The sequence below is a fragment of the Boleophthalmus pectinirostris genome, unplaced genomic scaffold, assembly GCF_026225935.1.
Source record: "Boleophthalmus pectinirostris isolate CB_2022bp ecotype Guang Dong unplaced genomic scaffold, ASM2622593v1 HiC_scaffold_4, whole genome shotgun sequence".
In the NCBI taxonomy this organism is placed as follows: Eukaryota; Metazoa; Chordata; class Actinopteri; order Gobiiformes; family Gobiidae; genus Boleophthalmus; species Boleophthalmus pectinirostris.
The window spans coordinates 39,756,006-39,776,796 of NW_026571353.1; the positions used below are offsets into that span (position 1 = coordinate 39,756,006).

Genomic DNA, 20,791 nt, shown 5'->3' on the forward strand with positions numbered 1-20,791 from the left:
GCTTCCTCAGATAGAAGCTTCCTCAGGTAGAAGCCTCCTCAGATAGAAGCCTCCTCAGGTAGAAGCCTCCTCAGATAGAAGCCTCCTCAGATAGAAGCCTCCTCAGGTAGAAGCTTCCTCAGGTAGAAGCCTCCTCAGATAGAAGCTTCCACAGATAGAAGCTTCCTCAGATAGAAGCCTCCTCAGATAGAAGCTCCTCAGATAGAAGCCTCCTCAGATAGAAGCCTCCTCAGATAGAAGCTTCCACAGTTAGAAGTCTTCTCAGATAAGAACTTCCCCTCAATAAAAGCTTCATCAGATAGAAACCTGTTCAAACGGAAGCCTCCTCAGGTGGAAACTTCCTCAGATAGAAGTCTCCTCAGATAAAAAACTTCCTCAGATGGAAGCCTCCTCAGATAGAAACCTGCTCAGATGGACGCTTCCTCAGATAGAAGCTTCTACAGTTAGACGTTTCCTCAGAAGCCTCCTCAGATAAAAGCTTCCTCAGATAAAAACTCCTCAGATGGAAGCTTCCCCAGATACAGTAGAAGCCTCCTCAGATGGAAGCTTCCACATTTAGAAATCTCCTCACACAGCAGTCCTCCTCAGACAGAAGCCTCCTCAGACAGAAGCCTCCTCAGATAACAGTCCCTCCTCAGTTGTGCGAGGTCATGTGGCGCGACAGGTGATGCCTCTCCCGGAACGACTCGTTGCAGATGGGGCACTTGAGCTTCTCCTCCCGCCTCCTCTTCACCAGCGGCTCCATGGCGTACTCCTTCTTGTGGTGCGAGCGCATGTGGTACACCAGGTCCGACGTCATGCGGAACGAGGCGTTGCACTTGGCGCACCAGTTCTGCGCCGGCAAACACAGCGACGTGAAGGAGGGCGGGAGCAGGGTGAGCGCCGACGGCATCTGCAGCTGGATCGGCCCCGAGTTCTTGGGCCAAAAGGCGGTGGCGTAGACGAACGGGTTCTGCTTGGCCATGCCGCCCCCTCCTGGCACCGGGCAGTTGGCGCCCAGCTCGGCCCCCTGGAGCTTCGCGGCTAAATGATCGGCCTGGTAGAGTCTGTTGGAGGAGATGGCGTCGCCGACCGCCGGGTGACAGTCCAGCAGTTTGGGCGGCATCACCAGAGACGACATTTGGGAGAAGGAGGAACGCGACGGCTGGCTGAACGCGCTCTTACGCTCGTTCCCGCCGGCGCCGCCCTGCTGGCCCACGGACGTGAAGGCGCTGCCCATGGGCGGCGTCTGGGGCGGCTGCGTTTCCGAAAGAACCTGCCGGATGTTCAAATGCTTCTCTGTCGGGCTCGCGTTGGGGCGTCCGCCGTCTTTGTTTTCCGAGTTCTTGCTGTGGTGCTTGAGGCTCTGCGGGGACTTTTTCACTTCCGTAAAAGCGCTGCGTTTGGCTTCCACGATCTCGGCGGGCGGCGAAAACGATCGGTCCTCCAGGCTGTAGGCGCCCCGGTAGTTCTGCGCCGACGTCGCCAGTTCCTCTTTCGACTTGGACACGCCCGCGCCGATCCTTTCCCTGCTCTCGTCGATCTCGGAGAACTTCCTCTTTCCGGAACTCTCGCTGCAGATTTCCGCCTCTTTGTCGCTGGGCGGGCTCGTGCGGTTGTTCTCTAAGTCCCGCGCCAGGTTGTGGAAGTCCGTGGACGGTTTGGAGCCGTCCTGGTTGGCGCCGTAGCCCTCGGACCGGCCCATTTTGGGGTTGGGGTTGGGGTTGGGGCTGGAGCGGGCCGGGGGGTTGCTGGTGGAATTCCCGGCCGGGCGGTCCGGACTCCCCTCTTTGGCGCCCTCCTCCTCGGACGTGCTCATGTTCTGGAGTCTCTTGGTGCAGCGGAAGCGGAGGTGGGCCAGATACGGAAACTCAAACTGGAAGCGCTGGCTGCAGTCGGGGCAGACGTAGTGACTGGAGCCTGGAGACACAGGAACAAGATCTGTGAGTTAGTAAAAATACAGAGAATTTACTGAAACTCAAGGCTAAAACAATAAAATCATGTATTTTTAATTTTATTTTTTTCATTAAATCTATTGCATGTAAACATACACACATAATATTTTAAACATACACACCTAGACAAAAGTGTAGTTCAATAATCTGTGTATCATTCGTTCATTTGTTTTTCAAAATAAAAGCAAAAATAAGAAAATGAAAAAAGAACAATTTTCTTCATTATTTATCTCCAAAACCAAAATGAAAAAAACAGATAATGATTTGTTTTTTTCAGTTTTCGATTTTGTGTTTAAATGAAAAATGGAAAAAACAGAGAACGGACTGAACCAGGACTGAACCAGGACCAAAACAGGACTAAACCGTTTTCAGTCCTGATATGGTCCCAGTCTCAGTACTCGACTCGGTCCCGGTCTGGTCACAGGCTCGGTCTTGGTCTAGTCCTGGTCTCAGCCCCGGTCTCGGTCCAGGTTCCGGTCTCGGTCTCAGTCCCGGTCTCTGTCCCGGTCTCAGTCCTGATCTGGTTGCAGGCTCGGTTTTGATCCGGTTCTGGTCTCGATCCTAGTCTGGTCCCGGTCTGGTCCCAGTCTCAGTCCTGGTCTGGTCCTGGTCTGATCCCCGACTCAGTCCTTGTCTGGTCCCGGTCCGGTCTGAAGTCCTGGTTCAGTCCGTTATCCGTTTTTTTCAATTTTTCATTTAAACACAAAATCAAAAACTGTAGAAAACGAATCTTGATCTGTTCTTTTTTTTTTTTTTTTCATTTTGGTTTGAAACAAATAATGAAGAAAATTGTTTTGTTTTTTTGTTTTTTTTTTTCATTTTTTTCTTGTTTTTGGTTTTATACTGAAAAACAAATGAACGAATGACACACGGATTTTCAGTGATTCAGACAATTTCATTTTTTTAAATAAATTGATCACATGAAGTTTGTGTGTTTATTTGGAAGTTTTAAGATAATAGTTTAAGACCACATTTGAATTGAAAAATATTAGGATCCGTTTTATTCCACTTATAAGACCCAGGAGATTTTATAAAATGGAGCAAATATTCCACAGATTTTCTTTTATTTGGTTTTGTCACATTTTAAAATTGGGCACAAGTTGAATTTCTGACACTGGACCAAATGAAGTAGCGTAACTTTTCTGGTGGAGGGTCCTTCAGGTGCTTTTTTCTGGAGATGTTATTGCTTTGTCTGTTTTTCTTGGTATTTTTGAGCTTTAAAACCACCTGTAATTAAAAAAAATGTGAAGTCGAGCTGTTTAAAGGTTGTATGGAGGATTTTTTTTTTTGTTTTTTTTGTTTCAAGTTGTCAATGATAGATTATACAGATGCAGTCGCCTTGTAATTATGATGACCAAAACAAAGAGAATAAAAATTCATCAACTCTGGACGTGGTGGGGCTAAACATTTGCCAATAGATAACGACACTGCCTCGTTATCTGTGAGCTGACAGGCTGTCAATCAAACTCCCTACGTTTCTAGTGTAACTGACTTGCCTGCGCCGCCGGTACGTGGTTTACGTACGACTGTCACACAGTCCACAGACGCAAGACGCACAGACGCTGTTTACTCCACCAACGCAACAGTTCTTAGCGGCTTTTTTTTGACCTATATCTTCCTCGCAGTTCGCACAAAGTTTGTTGCAATGGCGACAAGAATCCAGGAGCAGTTCGCCGCAAAAGAAAGTCCGTTTTTGAGGTCGCTTGAAAGAAGAAGACAAGGGGAAAAGCAGCGAAGCCAAACTAAGGTGATTCTTGTAAGATTCATTCCAGCGATGGCGCGACTGAAGCAGACGAAGGGTCTAAAGACTGACGCACTGGTCCACAAATTACTCCTGGACAGGAAACTTCTGCTTATTATGAAAACGTACTTTATTTCCAAGAGCGAGACAAACGTTTTTCAGGACACGAAAGCGATATCCTATGTCTGAAAACTTAATTTTCAAGGCAAAGAAAGAGTCCGCTTGCTGCTGCGTGTTGTAGCTTAGTTCATTCGCACTGAATCTCCGCACACTCTTCTCTGCACCCCTTTCCTGCTCCTGTCCCCGCTGCCCGATCCACTCTTCCCCCTGCTCCTCACTTCTCCGGGCACGGAATCTCCGCGCACCGCTCCCCTCTCCTCTCTCCTCTCTCCTCTCTCCTCTCCTCTCTCCCTGCTCCTCACTTCTCGTCCGCGAACAAAATGTCCGCACACCCGCTCCCCCCGCTCCTCACTTCTCCGTCTTGTCCTAACCAACACTGTAGTTAGTTGTTTACAAGTCATGTGCAGCACCGGCTGTAAACAAACCTGTTTCTGGCGTAAAGAGGAGGAGGGAGGAGGTGTTTCTACGTAGGAGCTGTAGGGGAGGGGGGGGTGGTTTCACGCATGCGCAACATTTGAAAAAGGACAAACAGTCGCTGGATTTCTCGTTCCTTGGAAAATCCTCTATACAACCTTTAAAGTCACACTGTGGAACATTCCGGGCAGAGCGGTGACATCTCTCTGTAAAATAATCTAAAATAAAGGTCTTTCTGTCGATGAGGTGACGTGCTCCTGACGCGTCCCCGTACCTTTGCTCTTGGCCGGGGCCCTGCTGGCGCTGAGCAGGAGCAGGTCGGTGAGCTCTTTGCCGTACCACACCAGCAGCTCCTCGTCCTTCTCGATGCGGCGCAGGCTGCGGTAGAAGAGCTGCCCGTTCTTCACGTACGCCTCCAGGTTCTGCTCCTCCCTGTCCCGGGACGACTGCACCAGACGCAGCCACATCAGGCCCTCGGAGGTGCTGCTGGCCGCCGACGTGTCCACCTGAAACACCAGCAGAAAAAGATGAGTAAAACATTTTTATATTACACTAAATGGATTCTTGTGACCTTTTTTTTTGTTTTTTTAATTAAAATTTTTATTAACAGTTATAGAGAGATGGCAGTTTCAAATCACATACGTACAACAATTTGCTTTGTCTTTCACTTCACATATCTCTCTTTGATAGTATTGAATTTTTTTGGTAACACTTTATAATAACTACACCTTATTTAGCCTTAATAAAGCATAAACAAACACTTAATTAATAATGAACAAAGACTTAATAATGATTCACGCTTAGTAACTATTTAATTACTACCTTAATTAGCACTTGCACTTAATTTGCCTGTGCTGTAAATAGTTACTCATAATTATTTCATACTTAATTACTCATGAACTAACCATTTGAGCATTTATTAATCATTAATAAACTATGAGAGAATGATTTACTAATAATACAATGTAATGATAATTCAGGCAGCTGTTATCTGTTAGTTAAGTCTTTTTGAGAGCTTTTCTAAAGTGAAGACAAATTATGCTTTATTAAGCATTTACTAAGCTTGAATCATTATTAATTAAATCTTTGTTCATTATTAATTAAGTCTTTGTTCATGCTTTATTAAGGCTAAGTAAGGTGTAGTTATTATAAAGTGTTACCATTTTCTTTTCTTTTTTTTTTTTTCCTTATTCCATTAAGGATACAAAGAAATAAAAATAAAAATAAAGAAAAAACAAAAAAAACTTTGAACCCGTGTTCTAACCTTTAAAGCCTTTTGTAACATATTTGATACACAACATACTGAGATCTCTACCCACCAACGTAATCAATATTTTCCTGAAAAACCTGTTGTATACAATTAAATATTTGTCTGCTGCCCCCTAGTGGACTGTCTGTTGAATATTTAGTTTTTTTAAATGGTTGATTCATTTGTTATTTTATGTGAATGTTTAAAAGTATGTGTTTGTTATTTAAAACCAGAAGAGGATTATTTTTTCCTTCAGTTTTAGCACCAGTGGAAAGGGGTGTTTTCAGTTTGAGAGAAAAACTAAAATCTAGACTAAACGTGCAAATAAAACAAAACAAAACTCCAGGTCTGTTTGTGACGAGGAAACGACGTTAGAACAGAGTAATGTGTCCTTAAAGAAACACATACTGTTCATTTAATTCTTGCAGCTTTAATTTTAGTTCTAAACATGCCATTTTATAAATATTAATTTATTTATTTTTTTTAATCCAGATCGTTCACTGTGGAAAGAATAAGTCCAGAATCTGATAACAAAGCTTCATGACCACAACAGGACTGAACCAGGACTGAACCAGGACTGAACCAGGTCTGAACCAGGACTGAACCAGGACTGACCAGGTGGACCAGGTCTGAACCAGGACTGAACCAGGTCTGAACCAGGTCTGAACCAGGACTGAACCAGGACTGAACCAGGTCTGAACCAGGTCTGAACCAGGACTGAACCAGGACTGAAACCAGGACTGAACCAGGACCAGTGAAACCAGGTCTGAACCAGGTCTGGACCAGGACTGAACCAGGTCTGAACCAGGTCTGAACCAGGTCTGAACCAGGACTGGACCAGGACTGGACCAGGTCTGAACCAGGTCTGAACCAGGTCTGAACCAGGACTGGACCAGGTCTGAACCAGGTCTGAACCAGGTCTGAACCAGGTCTGAACCAGGACTGGACCAGGTCTAAACCAGGACCGAACCAGGACTGAACCAGGTCTGAACCAGGTGAACCAGGTGGGAACCAGGACTGAACCAGGACTGAACCAGGTCTGAACCAGGACTGAACCAGGTCTGGACCAGGACTGGACCAGGTCTGAACCAGGTTTGAACCAGGACTGAACCAGGATTGAACCAGGTCTGAACCAGGTCTGAACCAGGACTGGACCAGGACTCTGAACCAGGTTTGAACCAGGTCTGAACCAGGTCTGAACCAGGACTGGACCAGGTCTGAACCAGGATTGAACCAGGACTGAACCAGGACTGAACCAGGACTGAACCAGGACTAAATCAGATTAAACTAGCACTAGAGGAGGACTAAAACAGGCCTTGACTCGAACTACACAAGGACTATACCAGGACTAAACCGGGACTACACCAGGACTAAACCGGGACTACACCAGGACTAAACCAGGACTACACCAGGACTACACCAGGACTAAACCGGGACTACACCAGGACTAAACCGGGACTACACCAGGACTAAACCGGGACTACACCAGGACTAAACCGGACTACACCAGGACTACACCAGGACTAAACCGGGACTACACCAAACTACACCAGGACTAAACCGGGACTAAACCAGACTACACCAGGACTAAACCAGGACTAACCAGGACTACACCAGGACTAAACCAGGACTAAACCGGACTACACCAGGACTAAACCGGACTAAACCAGGACTACACCAGGGACTACACCAGGACTAAACCGAGGACTACACCAGGACTACACCAGGACTAAACCGAGACTAAACCAGGACTAAACCGGGACTACACCAGGACTAACCAGGACTAAACCGGACTACACCAGGACTAAACCGGGACTACACCAGGACTAAACCAGGACTACACCAGGACTAAACCGGGGACTACACCAGGACTAAACCAGGACTAAAACCGGGACTACACCAGGACTAAACCGGGACTACACCAGGACTAAACAGGACTAAAAACCAGGACTAAACCGGGACTACACCAGGACTAAACCAGGACTACACCAGGACTAAACCGGGACTACACCAAGACTACACCAGGACTAAAGGGACTAAACCGGAGACTACACCAGGACTAAAACCAGGACTAAACCGAGACTACACCAGGACTAAACGGGACCAGACTACAGACCAGGACTAAACCGAGACTACACCAGGACTAAACCGGGACTAAACCGGACTACACCAGGACTACCCAGGACTAAACCGAGACTACACCAGGACTAAACCAGGACTAAACCGAGACTACACCAGGACTAAACCGGGACTAAACCGAGACTACACCAGGACTAAACCGGGACTAAACCGAGACTACACCAGGACTACACCAGGACTAAACCGAGACTACACCAGGACTAAACCGGGACTACACCAGGACTAAACCAGGACTACACCAGGACTAAACCGGGACTACACCAGGACTAAACCGGGACTACACCAGGACTAAACCGGGACTACACCAGGACTAAACCAGGACTAAACCGGGACTACACCAGGACTAAACCGGGACTACACCAGGACTAAACCAGGACTAAACCGGGACTACACCAGGACTAAACCGGGACTACACCAAGACTACACCAGGACTAAACCGGACTACACCAAGACTACACCAGGACTAAACTGGACTAAACCGGACTACACCAGACTAAACCAGGACTAAACCGGGACTACACCAGGACTACACCAGGACTAAACCGGGACTAAACCGAGACTAAACCAGGACTAAACCAAGACTACACCAGGACTAAACCGGGACCAAACCAGGACTAAACTGGAACTACACCAGGACCAAACTGGGACTACACCAAGACTGAAGCCTAAAACTAAACCAGGACAATAACAGGACTACACCAGGACCAAACCCGGACTAAACCAGAACTACACCAGGACTAAACCAGGACCAAACCAGAACTACACTAGGACCAAACCAGGACCGAACCAGGACTCCACCGGGCCCGGCCGTCGCCCTCACCCTGAATATGTACGGCGCCGTCCTCTTGTCCGTGGCCTTGAGCGCGATGAAGGCGATGCTGTCGTAGAGCGACGTGTGCGAGAGGACGCACGGCCCGAAGATGGCGCTCTCGGGCACGTCGCAGGTGGTGTAGACGCTGGTGAAGATGTCCGTCAGACACTGCTGCACCGCCTTCGCCTCGCCGTCCCAGGACAGCTTCTGCGAGCCGCACTCCTCCATCGCCCCTGCTGGACGAGACGCGCACGGTCAGGGACACGTTCGAGGCACGTTTTGATGTTCTAATGTTGTTCCCGCCTCAAAAAACAGACCTGGAGTTTTGTTTTTGTCTCATTCACATGTTCGAGTGACTCTTTATTATTCGTCTGTCTACATCTCCGAAGCTCAAATGCCCTGTTCCACTTTGTGATGTCATGAAGCGGTAGTTTAGTTCAGTAGAGATCAGCAATTCACGTGTCACAAATTTCGGACTTCAGGTCATCGCGCAATTCATACTGAGAAGGATTTTCTGAAAAAGTGAACATCAAACCTCCATGTTTGTTTTCCCAGTGGGACGTGTCTATTGACAAAGTCGATCTTTCCAAGTCTTTTGAACCATATCACTTTTGTTTCTGGTTCTGATATTGTCATATTTTAGTTTTGGGATTCGGACGTCGTAATTGTTGTGGTTGTTGGATCCAAACAGCGGAAAACGACTCGAGAAATGTGTTTGCGAACTCCATAAATGCAAAAGTGAATCAGATGTGTGTGACTCAAACCTCCGTTCAAACTGTTTCTCTTCCCAACGGAATTGAAAAATAGTGAAAGGTGAAGGTGATGGGCAGGATTGATCCACAGGAAGAACCAAAAAGGAAACATTTGTCTGACTAAGAAATCATCCTGAGTTTACAGAGAACATTTTGTATGTGGAGCGACGACAAAACAAAATCTCGTTTGTTAAGTGAGACGTACAGAAGACAAACAGACTGAGCTGCACTTTCTTGTTCTTGTGGTTTTACAGAAACATCACGTCTTGGTCTCTTTGCAGTGGAAGGTGTTTCTTGGTGAACAGTTGGAGACTTTCACTTTGGCGTTGACTTTTTAAATTCGTAACTGAGGTTGAGTGAAGGATCAGGATTTTGTTTCGTTGTCGCTCCACATACAAAATGTTCTCTGTAAACTCGGGATGATTTCTTAGTCAGACAAATGTTTCCTTTTTGGTTCTTCCTGTGGATCAATCCTGCCCATCACCTTCACCTTTCACTATTTTTCAATTCCGTTGGGAAGAGAAACAGTTTGAACGGAGGTTTGAGTCACACACATCTGATTCACTTTTGCATTTATGGAGTTCGCAAACACATTTCTCGAAGCCCATTTTCCGCTGTTAGGATCCAACAACCACACAATTACAATGTCCAAATCCCAAAACTAAAATATGACAATATCAGAACCAGAAACAAAAGTGATATGGTTCAAAACCACCTGGTGCATCCAGAATTTGACAGCGGTGACAGCAGATCCTTCTCTGTTCACTAAAAGTATCGGCAGATTTTTCACATTTGTTGTTTTGCTTCCTGTCAGTTTATTAGAGGCATGGAAATGATCCAACATGTTTGTTTCTGTGTCCTGTATGTTTGTGATGTAAACGTGTACGTGACCTGAGCAGATCTGACCAGAGTTTTGCGTCTTGGGCAGTGTCGACGGAAACACTACAGTGGAGTGTCTTCAACTTTTCCACTCTGGAGGCGGTTTCAGATTTTTGCGTTATTAAGTCCCAAAAACGCAGTCACCGTCTAAACGAAAAGCACTTCTGATAAAATATTTTGTTGTTTTTACCCACAAGCGATCATGGTTAACTTTTATCGTTGTGGATAATTGTAGAAAATCGTCATACAAATCATAAGATCACAAGACGACTCAAAAATGTGGTTTAAAATGTAAAAGAAAAGTTAAAAATGAACGTAAAAGGTGAGTTTAAAGTGCCGACTACTCATGATAATTAAATATATATTAAAAAAAATAACTACAAAACTATTTAAACAAACAAACAAAAGGATTTTTTTTTTGTTACCAAGCAAAACTCCTCTAATGTGCACAGAAATTATGATTTGACAAATACAAATATAAGAAAACACCTTTATTTTGTTGCTGAAATCACTTTTAAAGCGTCAGAAATGTTTTGTAAATCGTGCTGAACTTTTGGACAGAATTCTCGCTGTAAAATAGAAAAATGTGTTGATAATTAAAAGGAAGCAGAGAATTTTCTAACTTCACTTTTCTTCGCAAATTGCTTCTCAATTGGTGTAAAACTGTTATTTATAATTATAACAAGTTTCCTCGCACCAAGTGAAGTCAGAATCAGAGAATCGTCAGAATCATCGCGCTTTAAATCTGGACTTCCGCCGTTTGTGTGCCGAAAAAACCAGATTTAATAACCGCGTGTGAACAGTTTACTCAAATAAATCATCTCAATAACGACATTCAGAGAGTATTTTAACACGGTACGAGGGATTTTCCTCCTGGTAACTCTAAAAATATTAAAATATCGATCTGTCCAAATGTGGTCCAATCAGATTTGTTTATTTCAGGGCCCAGCGATGGAAGAAATACTCGAGTTTGTTATTTAAGTAAAAGTACAGATACAGGTAAAAGTTTTAAAAGTACCTGTTTAAAAATCTACTTAAAGAGTCAAAAGTTAGAGTGTCTTTAATTACAGTCCCAGTTTTGAGCCTTGTGTTCCAGCAGATTTATACAAAACCACCGATTTGTCCCAGTTTTATACAAAAAATGTCCCCGGTGTCTCTTTTTTGGACCGATTTGATCCCTGCCAACAGTAAAGAGAAACATAAACTGTCATTTGTTTAGGTAAAATACAAAAAAAATCTGCTTAAAAACGACTGAAACTCAAAGAAAATGTGACTAAACTGACGCAGATATTCGTCATGAAAGGTTGTATAGAGGATTTTTTTAATGGAAGAGAAATACAGCGACAGTCCTTGTGCGCGTTCAGAATTACTGTTGAAGTTTCCTGTCTAGAAGTAATTCAGCAACCGACGCATCAGTTTGGCTTTGCTCCTTTTCCCCTTCTCTTCATCTTTCAGCGACCTCAAAAACTGACTTTCTTTTGCGACGAACCGGTCGTGGATTCTCGTCCGCCGCCGCGACAAACTTTGTGCAAAATGCGAGGAAGCGACAGTTCGAAAAAGCCTCTAAGAACCGCTGCGTAAACCACATAATCCCCACGCTCCGACGAGTCAGTTATACCAGGGAGTTTGATTGACAACCTAACAGCCAATAGAAAATGAAGGAGCCTCGTTTTCTATTGGCTGATGTTTATCTGGCCTCAACACGTCCACAGTTGATAGATTTTCATTTTTTTTTTTTTGGTCATCATAATTACAAAGCTGCTGCGTCTCTGTAATGGTATTTTAATCTTTGACTGACAGTTTGAAACCAAAAAAAATCCTCCATACAACCTTGAATGGTCCAAGAGCTGAACAGTTTTCCTTAATTATTATGCTTTTTTTTTTCACAATTTCATTATTCACAGTTTTTTATTTTGAAAATCTGGTCACACTAACAAAAGTACAAGTATTTCGTGGAATTCTGAGGTGGAATAAAACTTCAAACGTACAGATTTTGATAAGAATTTTGTTGAACAGAAATAAGTGAATTGTTTTTGTCAGCTGTTTTTATTTATTTTTTTTAATTTTTTTGCTGTGTTCAAAATCATCAATAATCGGAATTTTCAGCAGGTCTCAGACTATAATAAAAACATTTAAACTTTTCAGTCCGGTTCAAAAATGCCGTGAAGTAGAAAGTACAGACACCTGCTCTCAAATGTAGTGAAGTAAAAGTAAAACATACAGATACCTAAAGTTTTTAATGAAGTACAGCGCTTTACTACTTTTACTTCATTGCATTCCACCATTATCAGCTTAAACGAAGCAGCTCATTTACAAATTTACAAAGACAATCTAATTTATCTCACCCATAGACGGTGTAAATATAATGGACAAGTCTTATTCTCTTTGTATTGAAAAACTGTCTCGTCACTTTGGTCTTAAAATGTTCATTTAAACTAACTCTACATGATCCTGGTGTTTTTATTTCACTATTTGGTCCCTAAATCAGTTCCTCTTCCTAATATGAACCTCAGCTTCACTTCTTTACACAGGGAAGAGGAAAGAGATTTGCTCAAAATTAACCACAACAATGCGGGAATATCACTTTTTTCTTTTTGTTTGGAGGATGTTTCTGTCACTTTAGATCTGCACACTGTAGTTCACGTCAGAGCGGAAACCAGGACCAGGATTTAAAGTAGAACGAGACAAAATCTACCTTAAAACGCACACCGGTACAACCCTAGATCCAGTCTAATCCGTGCGTCAGTCGTTCATTCGTTTTTCAAAGTAAAACCAAAAATAAGAAAATTAAAAACCAACAATTTTCTTCATTATTTGTCTCTAAAACCAAAATGAAAAAAACAGGTAATGATTCATTTTTTCAGTTTTGCAGTTTTGTGTTTAAATGAAAAATGGAAAAAAACGGACTAAACCAGGACTAAAACAGGACTAAACCGGTCTCAGTCCTGGTCTCTGCCCCAGTCTGGTCCTGGTCGGGCCCCGGGCTCAGTCCTGATCACCCGACAGTCTACGCGGGCGAACCTCCGGGCCCGTCCCGACACTCAGTACTGGTTTAGTCCTGGTTTAGTCCTGGTTTAGTCCTGGTTTAGTCCTAGTTTAGTCCTGGTTTAGTCCTGGTTTAGTCCTGGTTCAGTCCGTATGCAGCGTAAAAGTCCGACATCCAGTACGTTTCAGAAAGGGCCAACATTTATCATTTAAACACAAAATTGCAAACTGAAAAAACAAATTATTATCTGTTTTTTTTTTTCATTTTGGTTTTGGAGACAAATAATGAAGAAAATAGTTGTTGTTGTTGTTTTTTTTCATTTTCTTATTTTTGGTTTTATTTTGAAAAACAAATGAACGAACGACACACGTTTTCAGCCTGTAAACCAGTTCTAAAGTCTTAACCACAGATCCAACCCAGGCACAGATAAAAGAAAAGACAAACAAACTATGCAAACTTTACGTCTATAGTTTTTTACTGAAGAGGACAAAAACACGGTGGAAGTGAACGTAGGTTGTGTTCATGTTTTAGAATTTGAACTGTATAGAACTCTACTGGAAAAAATCTCCAAACTTCTGAGCCCCAAATGTTGAACTTTCTCATTATTTGTTTGGGATTTTCTCCACAAACCTGCCATTATAATCATATGTGTGGCTTCAAGTCCTTTCACCTGAAACAATCACGACTTTAAGGTTAAATAATGACTCCACTTTCTGAAATTAATGTAAAAATGATTTCACTTTTGTGTATTTCTTCTACCAGAGAAAACCCAGACCTTTGTACCAGTTTTGTTTCATGTGAACAGGTCCAGGAATTACAGAGATCAGAACCATAAAACGGGTCAACAAATCTGCATCTGACAGTTACAGTACAGAGTTCCCGCGGCCATGGAAATCCTGGAAAAGTCATGGAAGTTGAAAATGTCACTGTCCAAACTTGGAAAAGTCATGGAGTTTTGTAAATTCAATGAAAGTTTTGGAAAAGTCCTGGAATTTTAGTGTCTCTTTCACACAACTCCAGCGTTCTGTTCAGTTCTCATGAGACTCTCCTGATTATTTTATTATGAACGTTTGCGCCTTTTGTTTAAAAGAGACGACAGTAAATAAAAGCACCGACAGGGTTTTCAATGTTAAAAACTATAATCCCAAACCATTAGGTGAGTGGAAAGAGTTAAACATTTCAGATTTAGACCTAAAATTTGGATCAATTCTACACATGTAGGAGCCGTAAAGCAGAGGTCGTTGTTTTGCAAGTCTCAAGTCTTTGACCTCAAGTCCGAGTCAAGTCCCAAGTCAAATCCAAGTCGAGTCTCGAGTCACTGGCCCATGAGTCCAAGTCAAGTCAAAGTCTTTAAACCAAAGTCCCAGATTTTGGCAATTTATATGAATTTTGAACGAAATTGTACTTAAAAAATCATAGTATATTTATATATGAGTATTTATATAAGAGTTGTAGAAAGGTACATTTTTCCTTTTTAAATGTTCTGACAAAATCTTAGTGTGAATCATTATGGTCAGAACAGGAAAAAAAATCTGATATATTTTTATTTATTTGTTTGAGCAAGAAAAGAAAAATCAACAACACTAACAAAAAAACTAAACAAAACAAGGATATGTACATGGACATATTTGGGACCTGGTGCTCAAAAGGAGTAAGATGAAGTAAAAAAACAACAACTTATAAAAAAAAAATATATATATATATATATATATATATATATATATATATATATATATATATATATATATATATAAATAAGAATAATTATAATAAAAAAAATACGTATAATAAAAAAGCATATAATAAAAAAAAAATAACTTACGATAAAAAAGTATAATTGAAAAAAAATATAATAAAAAATCTATATATAATAATAATAATAAAGCTTAATTTATTCATAATTTTATAAGTGCTTCTCAAGTCACAGGCCTCAAGTCAGAGTCAAGTCATGTAGGTGCTGTAAAGTCATGGAAAATTCACTTTAGCTCATGAAAAAGTCATGGAAAAGTTTTGTACAGAGTTCTGACGTGTCTCCAGCGCCGTTTAAACTAAAGAGATTCTAAAATGTTCTGTTGTCACATGACCCCAGCCTTTAACTTCCGAGTAACGACCCAGACCAAGACGATTCTCCAATCAGAAAGCAGAACGAGCCTCACGTGACTCTTTCATTTGGGTTGCCAGGTTCAAAGCTGAAATCCAGTGAGTTTAAACCTAAAATGTGTCTAAACCCCAGCACCTGAATCCCTGTGTCGTTCGTTCATTTGTTTTTCCATATAAAACCAAAAATAAGAAAATGAAAAAATAACAGTTTTCTTCATTATTTGTCTCCAAAACCAAAATGAAAAAACAGATAATGATTCGTTTTTTCAGTTTTTGATTTTGTGTTTAAATGAAAAATGGAAAAAACGGATAACGGCCGTTTCCCGTTTACGTGACGTCCGTGACTGTGATGTCGGACTTTTGCACCGCGTACGGACTGAACCAGGACTGATCCAGGTCTGGGACCAGAGCGGGACTGAGACCGAGACCAGAGTGGTACCAGGGCGGACTCCGAGCTTTGGGTCCGAGCCTCACCTTCGAGCTCCGGCCCTGTCGTGGGCTCTGAGCCTCCGGTCCCGGCCTGGTCCCAGCCTGGTCTCGGTCTCAGTCCCGGTCTCAGTCTCGGTCTGGTCCCAGTCTCAGTCCCGCTCTGGTCCTGGTTTGGTCCCAGCCTGGTCCCGCTCTGGTCCCGGTCTAGTCTCAGTCTCGGTCTGGTCTCAGTCCCGCTCTGGTCCCACTCTGGTTCCGGTCTGGTCCCGGACCTGGATCAGTCCTGGTTCAGTCCGTACGCGGTGCAAAATTCCGACATCGCAGTCACGGACGTCACGTAATCCGTTTTTTCTATTTTTCATTTAAACACAAAATCGAAAACTGAAAAAACGAATCATTATCTGTTTTTTTCATTTTGGTTTTGGAGACAAATAATGAAGAAAATAGTTGTTTTTTTTCGTTTTCTTATTTTTGGTTTGATTTTGAAAAACAAATGAACGAACGAAACGCAGATTCACCTGCACCAAAGACGTTATTGTTCTTCTTCCTACGAGATTTGGAGCATTACATACGTCACGACCAAACAGCAACGACTGGTTAAATAAAAAAAGTACCGAGCGAACGAGTCCTAATACTGCGAGGTCACACGGTTTCTACAAAATGAAACCGGCCGATGAATCAGGCCAATGGAGACAATATGTTTTATATGTTCTGGATATGAATTATTACTTAAATATTATGAACAGGCTCCATATTTACTCAGATGTTATAGTTTGAGAGCTGCTGAAAAAAACTGAGGGTTTATTTTTAACACGTTTGTAGTTTGAGCGAATAAAAATATAGAAATAAAAACAGCTACAAACAAAAACAATCGATTCAGTTGTTTCAGCAAAATTCAACTCAAATCAAAATCAAAAATCTCTACGTCTGAAGCTTCACGAGCTCAAAATCGGATGAAATTTTTAGTTTTTAGTCTAATTTATTTTTCTTTGGTCAGTTAATTTAATCATTAACACAGAAATTACACACGTCGCTCAAGTTTTTCTACAGATCGAAGGAGTTTAGGCTGAAGTTTTAACACGTATTTTGCCAAAACCTGTTGACAGATCTGGGACCAAGTCTCAAGTAAGTCTCAAGTCTTTGACCTCAAGTCCGAGTCGAGTCTCATGTCACTGGTCCATAAATCCAAGTCAAGTCCAAGTCTCGAGTCACTGGTCCATAAGTCCAAGTCAAGTCAAGTCGAGTCTCGAGTCACTGGTCCATAAGTCCAAGTCAAGTCCAAGTCAAGTCCAAGTCGAAGTCAGTCGACTGGTCCATAAGTCCAAGTCAAGTCCAAGTCCAAGTCCAAGTCAGTCCAAGTCCAAGTCAAGTCCAAGTCCAAGTCCAAGTCGAGTCAGTCACTGGTCCATAAGTCCAAGTCAAGTCCAAGTCCAAGTCCAGTCAAGTCGGTCCATAAGTCCAAGTCAAGTCCAAGTCAAGTCCAAGTCGTCCAAGTCCAAGTTCCAAGTCGAGTCTTTTCAAAAAAGTCAAGTCCAAGTCAAGTCCAAGTCGAGTCTTAGTCATATCCAAGTCCAAGTCAAGTTTTATAGAGTTCAAAAGTAAGTAAAGTAAGTTTTTATTATATTTATTAATAAGATTTGTAGAAATGTTATTTTTTCATTTTAAATGTCTTGACAAGATCTTAGAGTGAATCATTAAAGTCAGAACAGAAATAATTCAGATTTAAATGTGCTTCTCGAGTCACTGACCTTCAAGTCCAAGTCGAGTCCCAAGTCTTAGTCCGTTTTATCAAGTCAAGTCTCAAGTTCTAAAAATAGTGACTCAAGTCTGACTCGAGTCCAAGTCACGACTCGCAAATCCCGGAACAGGAGACAAGACGACAGAAATATTTACAGAAAACAAAACTCACTCAAATCTTTTACGAGTGCAGGAAAGAATATGTACTTCAATCTTTTCATATACACACGTACTTTTACTTTTACTCTTTAAGTACATTTTAAACGTTGCTTTAATACTTTGACCTCAGCAGATTTTTTCACTTTACTTTACTTTTAAATCCGTGTGTCATTCGTTCATTCGTTTTTCAAAATAAAACCTTTGTCCTTCTGTCTCCAAAACCAAAATGAAAAAACAGATATTGATATATATTTATTTTTTTCAGTTTTCGATTTTGTTTTTAAATGAAAAATGGAAAAAACGGATAACGGCCGTTTCCCTGAGATGCCGGACTGAACCAGGACGAAACTGTTTTCAGTCCCAGTCTTAGTCCCAGTCTTGGTCCCAGTCTTAGTCCCAGTCCGGTTCCGGTCTCACTCACAGCCTGGTCCTGGTCTGGTCCCGGCCTCAGTCCTGGTCTGGTCCCGGTCTGGTCCCAGTCTCAGTTCTAGTCTGGTCCCAGTCTCAGTCCTGGTCTGGTCCCAGTCTTAGTCCCAGTCCGGTCCCGGCCTCAGTGCTGGTCTGGTCCCGGTCTGGTCCCAGTCTCAGTTCTAGTCTGGTCCCAGTCTCAGTCCTGGTCTGGTCCTGGTCTGGTCAAAGTCTCAGTTCTAGTCTGGTCCCAGTCTCAGTCCTGGTCTGGTCCTGCTCTGGTCCCAGTCTCAGTCCTGGTCTGGTCCCAGTCTCAGTCCTGGTCTGGTCCCAGTCTCAGTCCTGGTCTGGTCCCAGTCTCAGTTCTAGTCTGGTCCCAGTCTCAGTCCTGGTCTCAGGCCTGGTCTCAGTCCCGGTCCTGTTCCCAGTCTAAGTCCTGGTCTCAGTCCCAGTCTGGTTCCGCTCTGCTCTGACCTGTTTTAGTCCTGGTTCGGTTCTTTATCCCCCTTTTGTTTTGTTTTTGGAGACAAATAATGAAGAAAATAGTTTGTTTTGTTTTTTTTTTTCTTATTTTTGGTTTTATTTTGAAAAACGAATGCACAAACGACACACGGATTCTGTCACTTTCACTTTACTTTTCATTTTACTTTTTTTTGTATGTTTTTGATTTGGTCTCTGGACTTTTACTTAAGTCTCCAAATCGAGTGCTTCTTCCACCGTTACAACACGACAAACACCAATGTTCTGATGATTTTAAAGTCTCTCCGGTGAAATGAAAACTACAGATTCTCGAGTGACGTCGTCCGAAACAAAACGCTGATGCACATTTAACGTTTTCTCTTCCTTCTTCAACAAAACGTAAAAGTATTTCAATAATAATTAAGTAGAATTAGAAAAAACAAGTGAACAAAAGTGAATTCTACAGAGTTTGAGCCAAAATCTACACTGAAACACGCAACATTTACGTTAATACGACTTAAGTTACAAATATTTAACTTATTTTTTTACTCATCGAGTCAAATTTACTCAAATAATTGACCAATAGAACTTATTTTTCGTTACATTTTGTGCCAAGAGTTGTGATTTTACTGTGTAACTTTTTGAGTTTGAGGCTCCGTCACATTTTTGTTTCCATGGATACGTCATCGCTGTGCCTGGAATGTTCCACGGTGTGACTTTAAACTCTGATCTACTTTAAGTTTATCCAATTGCAGGTGGTTTTATCGCTCAAAATACAGAAAAAAACAAAAAACAATATCTAGGTAAGTTCAAATGACTTAAATTAAGAACTTTTAACTTTATTTGAGTCGATTTAACTTGACAAATTGTTCTTATTTCAAGCAACATTTGATTTTATTTCTTATTTTAAGTTCAAAAAGGTGTTATTTTTCTTTATTCTAAGTGTATTCAGATGTATTTTCATATTTTAAGTACAAAAAATCTTACTTTTTGAGTGAAATTTACTCAAATCGTGATCAAACTTTCTTAATTCTTGGCTCGATTTTGTTTTTCGGCGGTGCATTCTGACTGTGTGTGGTGTCGCCTCTCCACAGATCTGACCTGTAACTGGGTCTGATTCGGTCTTTGTGAAGATAGAAAGGTTTAATGCCACACTGCGAAACATTCCAGACCAAGCCGTAACTTCTACATCGAGAAACGCACCAGAAAAGTTACACAACAACGCAGTTTTTATCGTGGCAAGACGTAGTTTCGTATTTTAACGGCAAAAATTCTCATTCTGTTGGTAGATAATTTTATTTGTCACGTGAAATTTACTAAAATCACGATAGAACTTTCTTAATTTAAGTCTGGAGTTTGAGTTTTTGTCGTGTATCTATGGCAAGAATTTATCGACCTCAAGAAATCGAGTAAATAGAAAAGCTACGGCCTTAATATCATCCACTGTCAGGAGTAACAGATTACATGTGCCGGAGTAATCAGAGTACAAATGATGAGTAACTGTATTCAGTTACAGTTACTGTTTCAGTGAGTGGTAATTGGATTACAGTTACTTTGTTGAAATAAATGGATTACAGTTTTTTTTTTTCCCAGTAATTCCACTCATTGCCGGACACTAAACCAGGTCTAAAACCAGGTCTAAACCAGGACTAAACCAGGTCTAAACCAGGTCTAAACCAGGACTAAACCAGGTCTAAACCAGGACTAAAACCAGGTCTAAAACCAGGACTAAACCAGAAAACCAGGTCTAAACCAGGACTAAACCAGGTCTAAACCAGGACTAAACCAGGTCTAAACCAGGTCTAAACCAGGTCTAAACCAGGACTAAACCAGATCTAAACCAGGTCTAAACCAAGTCCAAACCAGGACTAAACCAGGTCTAAACCAGGTCTAAAACCAGGTCTAAACCAGGTCTAAACCAGGTCTAAACCAAGATCTAAACCAGACCAGAAAACCAGGACTAAACCAGGACTAAACCAGGTCTAAACCAGGTCTAAACCAGGTCTAAACCAGTCTAAACCAGGTCTAAACCAGATCTAAACCAGGTCTAAAACAGGATTTAACAGGACTAAATCCTGCTGTGTGGACGTGTCTCCTCGTCTTCTATCAATAATATTTTAAATTTGATTAAATAAAGACAAAACATTTTATGTGAAGATTTCCTCGTCTTTGTTTCTCTACAGCAAATCAAGTAATCCAAAGTAATCAGATTACATTACTCACTTTAAGTAATTTAATGGATTACATTACAAACTACATTTTGGGGTGTGTAATCTGTAATCTGTAGGGGATTACATTTTAAAAGTAAACTTCCCAACACTGTTAATATCTATAAAACACAAACTATTATTTATTTATTAGAGCACAAAGTCTGGTATTTTCAACGGAAATCAGCATTTAATTCAGTCAAATTTTAGTTATTCAGCGCAATAAGTATGAATCAGAAACCCCTTTGGCGAGCTGCAGGAAACTCT

The 20,791-nt window shown here is 41.8% G+C and overlaps 1 protein-coding gene across 1 annotated transcript; it reads right to left on the reverse strand.

The window, feature by feature from the left end:
* Positions 1–284: 284 nt before the first annotated feature.
* prdm8b (PR domain containing 8b) lies at positions 285–8,636 on the reverse strand. Its single transcript, XM_055161290.1, has 3 exons — positions 8,418–8,636; positions 4,484–4,715; positions 285–1,899 (listed from the first exon to the last, which is right to left on the reverse strand). The coding sequence occupies exons 1-3, from the start codon at positions 8,634–8,636 to the stop codon at positions 635–637; spliced, it is 1,716 nt and encodes a 571-aa protein (XP_055017265.1). The 3' UTR covers positions 285–634.
* Between the last annotated feature and the right edge of the window lie 12,155 nt (positions 8,637–20,791).